A 13,526-nucleotide genomic window follows, 5' to 3' on the forward strand; every position below is an offset into this window, starting at 1 on the left:
GGGGGGGAAAGGAGATGGGGGGGGGGAAAGGAGATGGGGGGGGGAAAGGAGATGGGGGGGGAAAGGAGATGGGGGGGGAAGGAGATGGGGGGGAAAGGAGATGGGGGGGGGAAAGGAGATGGGGGGGGAAGGAGATGGGGGGGGAAGGAGATGGGGGGGAAAGGAGATGGGGGGGGGAAAGGAGATGGGGGGGGAAAGGAGATGGGGGGGGAAAGGAGATGGGGGGGAAAGGAGATGGGGAAAGGGGGGGAAAGGAGATGGGGGGGGAAAGGAGATGGGGGGGGGAAAGGAGATGGGGGGGGAAAGGAGATGGGGGGGGGAAAGGAGATGGGGGGGGAAAGGAGATGGGGGGGGGAAAGGAGATGGGGGGGGGAAAGGAGATGGGGGGGGAAAGGAGATGGGGGGGGAAAGGAGATGGGGGGGGGGGAAAGGAGATGGGGGGGGGAGAAAGGAGATGGGGGGGGGAGAAAGGAGATGGGGGGGGAGAAAGGAGATGGGGGGGGGAAAGGAGATGGGGGGGGAAAGGAGATGGGGGGGGGAAAGGAGATGGGGGGGGGAAAGGAGATGGGGGGGGGAAAGGAGATGGGGGGGGGAAAGGAGATGGGGGGGGAAAGGAGATGGGGGGGGAAAAGGAGATGGGGGGGGAAAGGAGATGGGGGGGGAAAGGAGATGGGGGGAAAGGAGATGGGGGGGGAAAGGAGATGGGGGGGGGAAGGATGGGGGGGGAAAGGAGATGGGGGGGGGAAAAGGAGATGGGGGGGGAAAAGGAGATGGGGGGGGGAAAAGGAGATGGGGGGGGAAAGGAGATGGGGGGGGGAAAAGGAGATGGGGGGGAAGGAGATGGGGGGGGAAAGGAGATGGGGGGGAAGGAGATGGGGGGGAAAGGAGATTGGGGGGGAAAGGGGGGGGGGGAAAGGAGATGGGGGGGGAAAGGAGATTGGGGGGGGGGGAAGGAGATTGGGGGGGGGGGGGGAAGGAGATTGGGGGGGGGGAAGGAGATTGGGGGGGGGGAAGGAGGAGATTGGGGGGGGGGAAGGGGGGGGGGGCAAAGGAGAAGGGGGAGGGAGGCTGAACGGGCCGGGCACGAGACTTCGGGCAGGCCCTCTTACAGGTAGGTGGTGTTGGGTTGGCTCGGGGGGAGGGAGGGAGAGGGAAGTCAGGTCGGGGGGAGGGAGGTCAGGTCGGATCCAGTCCGGGCGGGGGGTGGGAGCGGGAGTCAGGTCCGGTCCGGTCCGGGGGGGGGGGAGCGGGAGTCGGGTCGGGAGGCTGGGGGGGGGGGGGGGAAAGCAGGAGTCAGGTCGGGAGGCTGGGGGGAAGCAGGAGTCAGGTCGGGTCCGGGGGTGGGGGGGGGGGAGCGGGAGTTGTGTCGGGAGGCTGGGGGGGAGCGGGAGTCGGGTCGGGAGGCTGGGGGGGGAAGCAGGAGTCAGGTCGGGTCCGGAGGCGGGGGGGAGCGGGAGTCGGGTCCGGTCCGGAGGGGGTGGGGGGAGCGGGAGTCGGGTCGGTGTCGGGGGGGGGGGGAATGGGGGCAGGGAGCGGGAGTCGGGCCGGTGTTGGGTCCGGTCTGGAGGCAGGGGGCGGGAAGCGGGAGTCGAGTCGGGTCGGGAGGAAGCAGGAGCTGGCCGTGGGAGGAGCCTTATTCACGCAGCCCCAGTGAGGCCATTCGGCCAGTGCTAGGGCTGCGTGCTTCGGGCCCCTCCCACACAGTTTCGGGCGCCTGGAGCTACTGCACTTGCGTGCCCACTGTAGCGCGCATGTGCAGAGGTCCCGGCACTGTTTTCAGTGCAAGGACCTGGCTCTGCCCCGTACAGTTCGTGCTGCGCTGCGCCGAGGGCCAGAGGACTTGCAGGGAGGTGGAGAAGCTGGAGGTTTTTTTTAGGCGCACTTTGTGGCGCGAAAAACGGGCGTCCAGGTCGGGACTGTGCCATTCTAGGCGCGGCTCGAAACTTGGGCCCTATAATTGTATACTTTACTCTCACTCCATTTCTTTAACTTCTATGATGCTGAATAACTATTTGGCTTGTTCTCATTGCCCTTGATCCTAGAAAAATCATCAGATACCTCCAGTGTCATCATTACTGTATCGAAGTAGAGTGTATTTAGTCTGAAGGATATAGTATCCCAACAGCAGTGCATTACAAATGAGTTAAATGTATAAAAGTGCCTAAGGAACCTAGCGCTCCACTCTGAACAATCTCAGGACATTTTACTTCATGATTTAAAATTAATAAAATTAAAATAAAATGTCATTTTAACTTGTTACATGAATAACTTAATATATTCTTTAAATGAAATACAAATTGCTCCTCTACTTCTGTAAACTGAACCCCTAATCATGAGACACTTATAGCTGAAGAAAATAGGTTTATGACTAATGCAATTTATTTTACTGCAGTTGGGCTGACGCCATCTATTCTTAAACCTACTGATATGTGCTCTGCTGTGCAGAACATAACTCAGGCTATTTCAATATTCTTTTCTGAAAGTGTTCCAAAAACTAAAATGATTAATGTATGCACAATGCTCTCTTCTTTTTTTTTTTAAAAAGACATTTTTATTTGCAGTTCCAATGGTGTTGCTGGAGTAAGAATTTCCCATTGGTTACTTATTAACATGATATAATTCAATATCCACAGTGGAAAAACTATCCTGGTGAGCAAGAAAAGTGAGCCCTTGAGAGGGCTTCATTACCCATTATAACAAATCACGGGCTGTTTATAGAAGCAAGTCATGACCAGGAGAATGGAGTCCAGGAAATGATGCAAACATTCTGAGATTCCTTTTACTGACTGGTAATTAAATTGCACTGTATTCGGTTTCTTAACTGCTAAAAATGATGTTGCTCATTTATCACAAGTCACTGTGGTCCTTCTGAGGAAATAATCTCATCTAGCCGTAGACGTTTTGGAGCTGGTTCTTCAGTATTGTCTGGAAAGATGAAAGCGAGATTGTACATTAATGACAGAACTGCTGAACTGTAGCCAAACAATGAAACTTGCAGGAAAAAGTTGATTTTTGTTGTACCATTTGATACTTTGAACCTTAACATCTACTATGTGTTTTCATATTGTCATTTTCCTATGCTGCAAATGAACACCTTAAAGTGTTTAAATCTGCTTTACTAGTGCTCAGTCAGTAATTGCTGACAGTGTAACATTACCCTGATATTGGGCAAACTAAACTGAGCAGTCTTCAATGTAAAGGACACTGAATGTATACATGAATAGTCATGTGTGTTAAGTGGCAGATTTTCTTCCACGTTTCTCCAAACAGTAACTTTCCATGCTAAGACAGGTCAACAGAAGGATGCATAGTTCACCTCGTTTGTAGTAGTTAGTTTGAAGGGCAAGATACCCAAGAATGGACCATGACACAGGGGGAATATGGATTTGGGAACAAACCAGTTGTAAAATAAAGTGGGGGGAAATGATCATTGCAGTCAACCAAATTGAGATAATTCCCAAAAGCAAAATCTCACTTTTTCAAAACCAGATATAGTTTAACAAAGTCCAGGGGCTATCAGGATCTATATCGCCCCAAAATGGGCGATATTTCTGGTGTTAGTTATATTATTTTTTGGGATCGCCAGATTATTACCCATTTTAAAAACCACTAGTTTCAGTTTTTTAATTTGGGCGTTGCCATAGCGATGTGAAATGGGCGATAGCAATTTATTCTGTCGTGCAAGGCCAGCGTCCATAGCAACAGCCGTTCTGCGCATGCGTGTTTTTTTTTGGTGATGAACTTTTCCCGCGATTCGGGAGGTCAGGGGTCATCTGCACATGCACAGAACAGAGAGTGAGTCGCGTGTGGTTGTGGGTGGAAAGCTGGTTTTGAGGGATTAATTTTTTGCCGAAAACAATTGAAAATAATTAAAAAGAAATAATGGAACACGTAGAGGAGGTGCTGGGTGATGTCGTAGAGGTGGAGGAGGTAGGTGAAGGGAGTGATCTGGATGAGGTGGGAGAGGAAATGGGTGGTAGAAGGCGCGCACAGCGTTTCTCTGAGGAGGCCAATCCACAAGGTAGAAACTTGTTGGGCCCAAATGACCCAGGATGGTCATGGGAAACCAGCTCCCAGGGTTTATCAAAGTTTTTGATTTACTTGTGACTGCAGCAACTTTAAAATTGTTACAAATTTAAGTGTTACAAAAAATCTTGTGTCGTTATTAGCTACCTTTTATTAATATGGCTGAATCTTATGAAAGGTCAGAATTGCTCAACATTTTAGAAAATTGATTAATAAAAGTATGAGGCATAATTGAAATTCCTGAAAGTACTAAATATTTCTCTATTCTTTTATAGCTGTGAACAGAGACACAGGTAGTCAGTCAGGTCTTTAAACAGAATGCTGTGAGGGCAAGCGTTGGCTAGGCTGAGACATAGCATGTAGGGGAGTAGTTAGGAATAATGATGTTTAAGTCAAGATAACCCACTGATGTGATCTGAACCACAAGGAGATACTAGTGTTAAACCCCTGGGTTACACTATCATATATTTCGATTTTAGGTAGTATGGGTAGCTTGACCTGCTTACAGGAGTGGCTAGTACTGTTCTACCCGAGAGAATATCAAAAGCAAGACCTTATGCTTCTAACAAGATTTTTTTTTTAGTAGAGAAGTTTAACAGAGTGCTTTTCTGTTTCTGGTATAAATGTCTGAGTTCAACTTTTAAGCCCCAACCAATTATGCAATAGTAAACACAATTATATTGAATGCCAGAAGATGTAACGGTGATGATATGTTATTATGAGAATAGATACTGTCACTGAAATACTGACCACCTTCTGCTAAGTGATTTCTGCACAGCACCTCAGCAGGGATCTTAAAACTTATACACATCATTTCCTTGTTTGGGGCCACATTCCGAACCAAATGGATAGAGCAACGTCCCTCTAAGGAGGTTCTTAGGAAATTTTCTGCTCTTCTCTGAATATCTTTGGCAGGTTCATCAGACTTGGAAAAACTATAGCAATGAACAGTGGGTAAAGCACCAACTGGGTTCTGCTCCTCCAGGAGTTGTCTGAAGGCATTCAAGAACTCGATAGCCAAACCAGGCAAGTTCATAACTATGTGAATAGAGGTTTTGTTCTCCTTGGATGAAAGTACTTCAATTTGTTTTGCTAAATCATCTTTAACAGGGCCCAAAATAAAGTCCCTGCCATCCATATTGAATGCCTGTACTTTTTTGTCTACTTTGTTCAGCTTGCAGTTGTGGATTAGCCACTTGTATGACTCTGGATTCAGATCATTTGCCATGACTCGGCAGTTTTTCTTCGCTGCTGGAACAGCGAAAGGTCCAACACCAGCGAACACATCATACACTAGATCTTCAGATTTCAGGAGATCAACTATTCGACTGTGTTCTGTACTGAGCCGAGGATTCCAATAGACTTTGGAAAAATCAAATTCGTACGTTACATTGTTCTCTTTGACCTATCAAGACACAAATTATATATTGTATTTCAAGAATTGATAACTGGTAAATAATGAAGTTATTAAACTTAAGCAATTGAAATTGAACTGTAAAAATATCCTGTTTTACAATGCTCCCCAGAATGCAGTTGATAAACTTGTTTTGAAAAATCATCGACTTCCTCTTTAAAAATCACCAGTTACAAATTATTCCCCACAGGCTCAGCAATGTAGAAGTGCACCTCTTCCAGAGCGATTTTATAATTCTAAGCTCCTTTAGGAGCAGGAGTAAATGGATGCAAGAGCAGATAACTGCCATCTCAACTACCTCCCACCAAATGTTTCCCGTTTCCTGGAGTAAACCCAAGTAAGATACAAACAACAAATCAGGTTTTACTTGCAAATGTGGTCTAAAGCTTGGCTTTCAGGTAAACATTCTGTCACGGCTTAAAATCTGTACTTCCCTTGGGCTAATCAGCCAGACAATTCAATTAGGGGCAGAGCTGCCTTTTTCAAATTTCCAACCACTCTCTAGTCCTCCTTCCTATATACATTGTGTAACATTTTATATAGTTAGAACATAAGAACATAGGAGCAGGAGTACGCCACCTGCCCCCTCGAGCCTGCTCCGTCATTTAATAAGATCATGGCTGATCTGATCATGGACTTCCCTTCCTGCTCCCCATAACCCTTTATCGCTCAAAAATCTGTCTATCGCCATCTTAAATATATTCAATGACCCAGTCTCCACAGCTCTCTGGGACAGAGAATTCCATAGATTTGCAACCCTCAGAGAGAAGAAATTCCTTCTCATCTCAGTTTTAAACGGGGAGGCCCCTTATTCTGAGACTATGTCCCCTAGTTTTAGTTTCCACTATGGGGAAATATCCTCTCTGCATCCACCTTGTCGAGCCCCCTCATTATCTTATATGTTTCGATAAGATTACCTCTCATTCTTCTGAACTCCAATGTGTATAGGCCCAACCTACCTTCATAATGTCAACCCCCTCATCTCCGTAATCAACCTAGTGAACCTTCTCTGAACACCTCCAATGCAAGTATATCCTTCCTTAAATATGGAGACCAAAACTGTACGCAGTCATCATCATAGGCAGTCCCTCGAAATCGAGGAAGACTTGCTTCCACTCAAAGTGAGTTCTTAGGTGACTGAACAGTCCAATACGGGAACCACAGTCTCTGTCACAGGTGGGACAGACAGTCGTTGAAGGAACGGGTGGGTGGGACTGGTTTGCCGCGCGTTTCTTCCGCTGCCTGCGCCTGTTTTCTGCATGCTCTTGGCGACGGGGTGCTCAGCGCCCTCCCGGATGCTAGGATGGTCTTTGGCCAGGGACTCCCAGGTGTCGGTGGGGATGTTGCATTTTATCAAGGAGGCTTTGAGGGTGTCCTTGAAACATTTCAACTGCCCACCTTGGGCTCGCTTGCCGTGTAGGAGTTCTGAGTAGAGCGCTTGCTTTGGGAGTCTTGTGTCACGCATGTGAACAATGTGGCCCGCCCAACGGAGCTGATCGAGTGCGGTCAATGCTTCGATGCTGGGGATGGTGGCCTGATCGAGGACACTAAAGTTGGTGCGTCTGCCCTCCCAGGGGATTTGCAGGATCTTGCGGAGACATAGTTGGTGGTATTTCTCTAGCGATTTGAAGTGTCTACAGTATATTGTCCACATCTCTGAGCCATACGCAGTACTCTAGGTGTGGCCTTACCAATACCCTGTACAGTTGGTCTCTGTTTTTATACTCCATCCTCCTTGCAATAACGGTCAACATTCCATTTGCCTTGCTGTACTTGCATTCTAACTTTTTGTGTTTCATGCACAAGGACCCCCAGGTCCCTCTGTACAGCAGCACTTTGCAATTTTTCTCCATTTAAAATTATAATTTGCTTTTCTATTTATTCTGCCAAAGTGGATAACCTCACATTTTCCCACATTATACTCCCTCTGCCAAATTTGTGCCCACTCACTTAGCCTGTCTATATCCCTTTGCAGATTTTTTGTGTCCTCACAATTTGCTTTCCCACCCATCTTTGTATCATCAGCAAACTTGGCTACATTACACTCAGTCCCTTCTTCCAAGTCATTAATATAGATTTGTAAGTAGTTGAGGACCCAGCACCCCACTAGTTACTGTTTGCCAACCAGAAAATTACCCATTTATCCGACTCTCTGTTTTCTGTTAGTTAGCCAATCCTCTATCCATGCTAATATATTACCCCCAACCCCGGGAACTTTTATCTTGTGCAATAACCTTTTATGTTCATTTGTTTCAAATGATAGATACTTAGTAGCCTGAATAAAACCCAAAACAGGGACTTCAGTTTTCATCCTTTAACTAAGAAACTGTTTAGTTCAAGTTATAATCTCACCAAATATATGCATAAATAATTATATTTCACCTTCTGCATACATCATGCAGAGAACAAATTTATTCCTGGAATAAGAGAATTTGATATGTGGTGGATAATGTTATTTGAAGAGTAAGAAGGTGGTCATATCCTCCTCCTCCACTCATTTCTGTCCATATATCATTTTATTTTCCCAAATTATTGCCTTGGATCCTAAAAATATTGACTTTTGTTTCTCATCTCTTAGCTAAAGACAATGATGCATTTCATTGCAGTTTGATACCCAAAGTAATACCAATGCCAAAGTAAGATTATTATTATTACGGCTGGTAATGTTTCTATTTGGATTGGTGATACTTTTACACGTTAAATATGGCAACCTATATTGCTTGCACATAAGCATTACATTTTACATTCCTCCAAAAAAACTCAGGACTGGTGACCATTCCTCTTCCAAGACTCCTTAAGTGCATTTGTTAAAAATCCTCATGCCTTAAACTAGTTTGTTATATAGGGGACATTTCCATCCTTGGTAGTCAATTGGAGAGTTCAACAATTACTCAATGAATGGAAGTAAAAAAAGGGAACAGTTTTAAAGAAACTTAATTGGGCAACAAGGAAAATTGCAGTGAAAATTGAAAATCTTACCTTTGCTATCATATTGCCTTCCCCAGCTAGTACTTCCATCTGAAAATTACGATAAGTGTTGTCAATAATATTGGTTTTATTAACCACTGAAGTTACTCCAGGATTCTTATCCATTATAACTTGGCCTAAGAAACAAAATTAGTGGCAGTTTCTTTAAGAAAAGTACATTAATGCAGAAAAAGTTCAGTACATTATATTTTTTCTGATTGTTTGCATTTATTTTTTGCAAAGCACAACAGCCATGAGCTATGCCTTTGTTCAAAACTTAATTAACAGTAATAATTTGAAACCTTATCCAAATATTTGTAACAAATATTGATATTTAGTCAACACGTGGTTTGATATAAAGCACAAAAAGTGATATTAAATTTTTATACATCAGACTGATTAGTTCGCTATTATTAATCCAGTATCATTTGTTTTGCTAAGAAAAAGTATAATACAGGTGCAGCACCTAAAATCCAGAACCCTTGGGTCCGAGGCTGTTCCAGATTATGGGCTTTTCCGGACTTTCAATTTGTTTCTGACGTCACGAATCCGGAAACACCCAAGCCCAGGTTCGGGTATTTCCAGATTTCGGAATGTCAGAAAGTGGGTGATAATTGCCGAGGAGCTGTTTGGGCCATGCTGCCCCGCCGAGGATGTTGTCGGACGAGGCCCCACCGAGGTGGTGTTCGGGCGGGCCAGCGAGGAGGCCCAAGGTAAGGGCAGCGGTGGTGAGGCGAGGCGAGGCGAGGCGAGAGGTCAGGCAGCGGTGGGGCCCCAAGGTCGGCAGGATCATCGGGTCCGGAACGTTTTACGGATTTCAGACGACCCTGCCACCGATCGTCCCGGATTCCGGAACTCCAAATTCTCGACGCTGCACCTGTATAACTTTATTCCCTTAAACAAATAAATTATTTTTTACTTTAGAAGCAATGAATTCAGACCCTACCAATCAAATACTTGTATGGAAGCTGATGGTCTCGAAGGTTCATATGAGCAATATGGCCGACTCTGCTAAATCCAGAGGTCACATCGTGCCCTTCAGGCAAAACTGCCTTCAGAATCTCTTCAGGTTTGAAATGCTCATATGTCATTGTTAAATTGTACATGTGAATCTGAAGATCAACATTATATTCCTTTAAAACAGCCTTCTCAGAGGCCCCAAAAGATTCTGAGCATGATATTTGGCATGGATCCAATAAAACAAGTCGATACATTTCATCTTCAGAGTCTTCAATCACACGCTTTAGTCCAGGTCTTTTTAGTGCTACGTTTTTCAAAGATTTCATGATTTTGTTTATTACGTCCTTTTTCACCTTAAGAGCTGGAAGAGCCACATTTTTCCTAAATAAGTCTCTGTTCAGCTCAGTTATGCCACGTACTGTTGTAGGAGGAGCGTAAAGATTGATGTCCTCTTCAGGGTTTTGTGCTGACATCATGACCAGTTCAGTGACAGCACTTTTGAAAATGCACTGTCTGGGAAAATGCTGAGGTTGTATTGGAGTAATTTGAAGTCGCTGCTTAGTTGCCAATTTTTTAGCTGAGGCACTTAATACAATATTTGCCCAAGTCTTGGTAAAGAAAACAAGATTCCTAAGATGAAGAAAGATTGAATACCAATCAGTTACAGGGTAACTAATACAATAATGATCCAGCCTTGCCATTGACTTCGATAAGAAATCTCTGGATCATTTGTCGCCAGCTCAAAGACCTATATTTAATATCGCCAAGCTAAACACAATGAGCTATACTGACAAAAATTAACTTTTCCATGATCAAGTTTCATAGTGATTAAACTGATTCTCTAAAAGAGAAGAAAAGCCGAGAAGGAATGCATTTAGGGTTTTGGGTTTCCACCGATACCTGAAGCTGCTACAAATGGTGACGCTATGGGAACCCGTATGGGTCCTCGCTCTATCTGCCTTTTAATGGGCTATGTGGAACATTCTTTGTTCCAGTCCCCTCCCTCACCTCTTTTCCCCATACATTAATGACTGTATCGGTGCCGCTTCCTGCTCTCGCCCCAAACTGGAAAATTTCATCAACTTTGCTTCCAATTTCCACCCCTCACTTGCTTATTTAATGTTGCCTGGACTGGAGAATTTTGGCTATGAGGAAAGATTGAAGATGCTGGGTCTGTTTTCTTTAGAACAGAGGAGGCTGAGGGAAGACCTGATTGAGGTGTATAAAATTATGGAGGGACCTGGATAGAGTGGATAGGAAGGACCTGTTTCCCTTGGCAGAGGGGTCAACAACGAGGGGGCATACATTTAAAGTAATTGGGGGGAGGTTTAGAGGAGATATGAGGGGAAATTTCTTCACCCAGAGGGTGGTGGGCATCTGGAACTCACTCCTGAAAGGGTGTTAGAGGCAGGAGCCCTCACCAATTTAAAAGATACTTGGATGTGCACTTAAAGTGCCGTAACCTGCAGGGCTACAGACCAAGAGCTGGAAAGTGGGATTAGGCTGGATAGCTCTTGGTCATCCGGCACGAACATGATGGCCCGAAATGGCCTCCTTCTGTGCTGTTAATTTCTATGATTCACTTGGTCCATCTTCGCCTTGCCCCTTCCCATCCTCAACTTCTCTATCTACATTTCTGGGGGTAGGCTTCTGATAATATCTACCATAAGCCCACTTACTTCCACAGCTACCTTGATTAAACTTCCAAACATTCTGCTTTCTGTAAAAACTCCCATTCCATTCTCCCAGTTTCTCAGTCACATCTGTTCTGACGATGCCACCTTCCACACCAGTGCTTTGGATATGTCTTCCTTTTTCCTCCACCAAATAATCCCCTCCACCGTGGTTAACAGGGCTCTCGACCATGTCTGTCCCATTTTGTGCACTTCTGCTCTCACCCCTTCCCTCCCAGAACCACTGTAGGATTCCGCTTGTCCTCACTTTCCACCCCCACAGCATCCACATTCAATGGATCATCCTCCACCATCACCAGCGCAATGCCACCACCAACACATCTACCCCTCACCTTTCAGAAATTCAGCACCCTGGGTACACCCTTCCATCACCACAACACCCACTCCCCTTCCCACAGCTCCTTCCCGTGCAAGCACAGGAGACGCAACATCTGCTCTTTCACCTCCACCATTCCCACTGTCCAGGGCCCCAAACACTCCTTCCAGGTGAAACAGCGGTTTACTTGTACTTTTTTCAATTTAGTATACTGTATTTGCTGTTGAAGATGTGTTCTCCTCTATATTGGGGAGACCAAATGCAGATTGGGTGATCACTTTGCTGAACACCTCCATTCAGTTTGCAAGCATGACCCCGAGCTTCTGGTCGCTTGTCATTTTAATTCTCCATCCTACTCCGTCCTATCTATCCTTGGCGTCATGCACTGTTCCAAAGAACAGTACCTCTTCTTTCAATTAGGCGCTTTACAATCTTCTGGTCTCAACACTGAGTTACCAATTTTTCAGATCATAAACTCTGCACCCATTTTTTCAGACAGTAGGTGCTGGTAACGGTTCTGCTGTTGCCATTTACAGTAGCGTTTCTCAAATTTGGGTCCTCGACCAAAGGTAATTTCAAGCCTGCTCCTCTTTATAAAACCTTGACAGTGATTCAGTTCTTATGCATTATTCTTAAATGCTGGGCCCGCTCATCACAGAGGCACACAGCTCTCACTCACTTTGCAATGAGTGCTCCCTGCTGGTCGAGAATTCTTCTCCCTGGCGCATTCTGCTTGCAAGCACCACGCAATCAAAGTGAACTGTGGCTTGATAAAATAGGTATGTAAATGTACATCTTTTGAGAATGCAATTTGATAAAATGACAATCATACTCATGGTCACAATTGACCAAAAGCTTAACTAGATCATCCATATCAATACTGTGGCTACATGAGCAGGGCAGAGTGTTCTGCAACAAGTGATTCCTGACACTTCTGTATCTCTCCACCATCCAAAAGACTCAAGTTAGGAGTGTGATGGTATGCTCACTGCTCATTTGGATGGGTGTAGACTTAACACTCATTTAAAAAACACTATGCAGGCTTTATTGGCAAGTGTGTTGCAAGACTCAATATTCAGCTCTTCAATCTACTGGCGCATTGTGGCTGACGATTGCACAATCTGCAGGATGGCACTACAGCAACTCGTCAAGCATTTTGACAGCACCGTCCTCCTCCTCAACCTCCATCATCAAGAAGGATAAGAGCAGCAATGCCATCACCTCCAAATCATACACTATCCTTGACTTGGGTGCCTAATGTCGCTCATTCATTATTAGGTCAAAATCCTCAAATTCCCTACCTAGAACCATCTTGGAAGTACCCTCACCACAAGAACTGCAGCAGCTAAAGGAGAAGGCCCTCCAATGCCTTCTCTAGCCAACTAGGGATGGGCAATAAATACCAGCATCACCCACATCCCCAGAGCAAAGAAAAACAGAACATGCTGGAAATACTCAGCAGATCAGTCAGCATCTGTGGAGAGAGAAACAGTGTTAAAGTTTCAGGTCGATTAGCTTTCGTCAGAACTGGAAAAGTTAGATCTAACAGATTTTAAGCAGTGCGGAGTCAATGGGGGAGGGGAGAAAAGAACAAAAGGGGAAGTCTGTGTTAGGGGGGGATTAAAAGACAAAAAGGATGCTCGTAAAAGCAAAAGGAGATGGTAATGGGACAAGTAAAGAAACTAAAGATGGGTCTGGAGAAGCTGTAAATGGGAATGGCAGAACCATCAACAACTGTCATCTGAAAAAATGGGGGCAGAGGTTACGATCTGAAATTGTTGACCTCGACGTTGAGCCCAGAAGGCAGTAAAGTGCCTAATCGAAAAAGGAATTCTTTTTCTTGCTGATGGCGCACACTGGATGGCCTGTTTAAGTGCTGTCGCCGCTCGTGTTATTTATGCTCCTGCCCAATCTCACCCCACGGTAACTCGTGCTGTAGACCGCCCGAGCAGCGAGCTGGAGCAACACCAGCCCCTCCATCAGGGGATCAGTCTGGGGCCAAGTCCCTGGATGGCGGAGCGGAGTGCAACACCCCTTTGCCCCTAAAGAGCGAGCGGCCAGCCGGCAAGTTGCTAAGCGATGCCTCTCACTGAGTACACGTGCCCCTCTCACTCACCTCATCCCGACTGCCAGCGGCAATTGTGCTGCC

General features: G+C 45.7%; 1 protein-coding gene across 3 annotated transcripts; it reads right to left on the bottom strand.

The window, feature by feature from the left end:
• Nucleotides 1-2,531: 2,531 nt before the first annotated feature.
• Nucleotides 2,532-13,521, bottom strand: trmt5 (tRNA methyltransferase 5). 3 transcript variants are annotated; one of them, XM_070874440.1, is made up of 5 exons: nt 13,494-13,521; nt 9,354-9,997; nt 8,420-8,544; nt 4,780-5,431; nt 2,532-2,925 (listed from the first exon to the last, which is right to left on the bottom strand). In XM_070874440.1, the coding sequence occupies exons 1-5, from the start codon at nt 13,496-13,498 to the stop codon at nt 2,855-2,857; spliced, it is 1,497 nt and encodes a 498-aa protein (XP_070730541.1). In that variant the 5' UTR covers nt 13,499-13,521; the 3' UTR covers nt 2,532-2,854. The 3 variants fall into 3 exon arrangements, with proteins under 3 accessions (XP_070730541.1, XP_070730540.1, XP_070730542.1); XM_070874439.1 differs by having other exon boundaries at nt 4,777-5,431; XM_070874441.1 differs by lacking the exon at nt 13,494-13,521 and adding an exon at nt 13,295-13,453 and having other exon boundaries at nt 4,777-5,431.
• Between the last annotated feature and the right edge of the window lie 5 nt (nt 13,522-13,526).

This window comes from Pristiophorus japonicus, unplaced genomic scaffold (assembly GCF_044704955.1).
Source record: "Pristiophorus japonicus isolate sPriJap1 unplaced genomic scaffold, sPriJap1.hap1 HAP1_SCAFFOLD_822, whole genome shotgun sequence".
Lineage (NCBI taxonomy): Eukaryota > Metazoa > Chordata > Chondrichthyes > Pristiophoridae > Pristiophorus > Pristiophorus japonicus.

What these genes read in the sequence shown, in the direction of transcription:
- trmt5 (XM_070874439.1), bottom strand. An exon ending in TCCATACAAGTATTTGATTG is followed by an intron (nt 8,545 to 9,353) that starts GTAGGGTCTGAA and finishes TTTGTTTCTTAG; the next exon opens with GCCAAGTTATAATGGATAAG. An exon ending in AAATCACTTAGCAGAAGGTG is followed by an intron (nt 2,926 to 4,776) that starts GTCAGTATTTCA and finishes TCATCTTTCCAG; the next exon opens with ACAATACTGAAGAACCAGCT.